The 2,230-nt window shown below is 36.9% G+C and overlaps 1 protein-coding gene across 1 annotated transcript; it reads left to right on the forward strand.

Annotated features, from left to right (window-relative positions):
- Nucleotides 1–732: 732 nt before the first annotated feature.
- LOTGIDRAFT_117987 (hypothetical protein) lies at nucleotides 733–906 on the forward strand (the record flags this gene model as incomplete). The annotated part of the gene is made up of 1 exon (XM_009056324.1): nucleotides 733–906. The coding sequence occupies one exon, from the start codon at nucleotides 733–735 to the stop codon at nucleotides 904–906; it is 174 nt and encodes a 57-aa protein (XP_009054572.1).
- Nucleotides 907–2,230: the final 1,324 nt, after the last annotated feature.

Below are 2,230 nucleotides of genomic sequence, written 5' to 3' on the forward strand. Positions count from 1 at the left end.
GAAAAGGCAGAAATTTAGAGGAATTTTTCAGTAACGTTTTCACCAGAGTAGCAACTACACTTGAGAGTACGGAAGTTAGAGTAAACCATGTTGCAGTTACCAAGGCGCTGATGAGACTAAAGGTTAGGAAATCATCTGGACAATTTGCATCCTAGATTTATGAAGGAAGCAGCTGAAACACTTATGTATCCCACAAACAATTATATACAACCAATCCTTAAGCAGTACTAAGTATGTAAAGAGGTACAATAAGTAAGGAAATAAGTGCCAAGCTGGAAACTTCTCAGCCTCACGTATGTTGCTTGTCAAGTACTTGACAGTATCGCAGGGGAACAAACATGAAGAGAAACAAATTCTGTACTAAAAAGTATGGTTTCATATCTGGACGATCTATATCCCCTCCTTCTTGAAGTATTGGACAAGTGGACAGAGGCACTAGACCAACGCCATTCTATCGATTGCATCTACATGAATTACCAAAAGGCTTCCTTTACAGTACAAACAGTATTGCATAAACGACTCCAAAGAAAACTAGTTTCAGACGGTTTTAATGAACAACTTACATCCTGGATTGGCAGCTCCTCACCAGACAGAGTACAACAAGTGGATGTAAATGGTAAAATGTCTTCTTGGCATAAGGTAACATCAGGAATTCCTCAAGGATCGGTATATATCGGTGTTTGCATATGACAGATATTTAATGTGATAAAATCTGATACGGACTCTCAAGTAATGCAGAATGACCTGAATAAAATAGAGGGATGGAGTAAAACCGGGTTATTGCGGTTTCATCCGGAAAAGTGCAAACATATGCATAGAGGAAAGATGAACAACAATACCAGTTGCAGTCTTCATGGAAGAAGTTACAGAAGAAAAAGACATTGGAGTCTATCTCCTATCTGTTAACAACCACATTAACGAGAAGGTTAACAAATCTTAAAGGATGTTTGCCATACTAAGAAGAACTTTCCAATTCAATGATAAGGTCACGTTAATCCCACTATGCAAGACACTTTTGAGAACTCAGCTGTACTATCCAAACTCGGTATGGTCAATATTAAAAATATAACACATAGAACAGATAGAAGTAGTGCAGAGAAGAGCAACAAAACAAATCCAAGGGCTCATAAATTTATCATATCCAGATAGATTGTAAAAAACTTAAACTACCAACTTTAAGCTACCGTCGAGTGAGAGGAGACATGATAGAGGTAAAGATTTTGAACGGTTAATACGAAGCTGATGCAAGCACAATCCCTAAACTGTGGAAGGATTTGGCACCATGAACAGCGTCCGAAAAAACTCGGTAAAACTCTATCCCTAGAGAGCCCAAGACATCGCTCAGGAAGAACTCGTTTGCTCTCAAGTGTTGTCAAATACAATACTGTCTACCAGATAATATTGTAAAAGCCCCAACAGTAAACACCTTTAGGAATAGACTAGACAGATACTGGGAAAACCAAAACATTAACTTACGGAGATGTCAAATTAGCCATTACATGGACGGAAGAGCATCAATTTTGAACTACTAATAGAAGAAGAATTAGAGTGTAGAGGAGCCAGAAAGACCCTGCACTGGAAAACATCGATGGTATCGCTAGGATATCAGTCTGCAATCTTGCATTTATAGGGTTATAGTATCATTAACAACGATTCGACAAAATAGAATTCACTATGACTGAATCACAAATTACTAAAACCATCGATGGCGGCCAATCCCATGGAAAATGTACAATTCTAAAGAAATCCTGGAATCCATTCTTTTGATTTTGAACTTTAATTACACATGCAGAAGCAGAAAAAAATGTCAATTCTCTTTGTCATTGAAATCTAGGGAATATTGTATTGTACTGAGTACATTTTGGTGTGGTCAAAATGAATTCCAGTCTGTCATAAAACAATGCCGTATGAAGGAGTGATAGTTTATGTGCTTAACTATGGCAGTTATTGGCTTCAGTAACCAAAATTAGTTTTTGAATGAGCTTTTTATGGCTTCTATTTGCATCATTCCAATTTTCCGCCAGAGCCTGCGGTTTCTGTTATTATAGATGGATAACCTGGTAATAGTACTTGTTTTAAATGAAGTCTGTGTCTCATAACCCAAGGCTAAATTAGCTTTATATAAACTTTTTAAAAAATCAATTGCCAAAAACGGCGAATCTGTTTCGTTACAATTCCTGATGTCAAAGAAAATAACTACTGCATAGAAATCATAATCATCGTTTATTTT

The sequence above is a fragment of the Lottia gigantea genome (assembly GCF_000327385.1).
Source record: "Lottia gigantea unplaced genomic scaffold LOTGIsca_27, whole genome shotgun sequence".
NCBI classification, from domain to species: domain Eukaryota; kingdom Metazoa; phylum Mollusca; class Gastropoda; family Lottiidae; genus Lottia; species Lottia gigantea.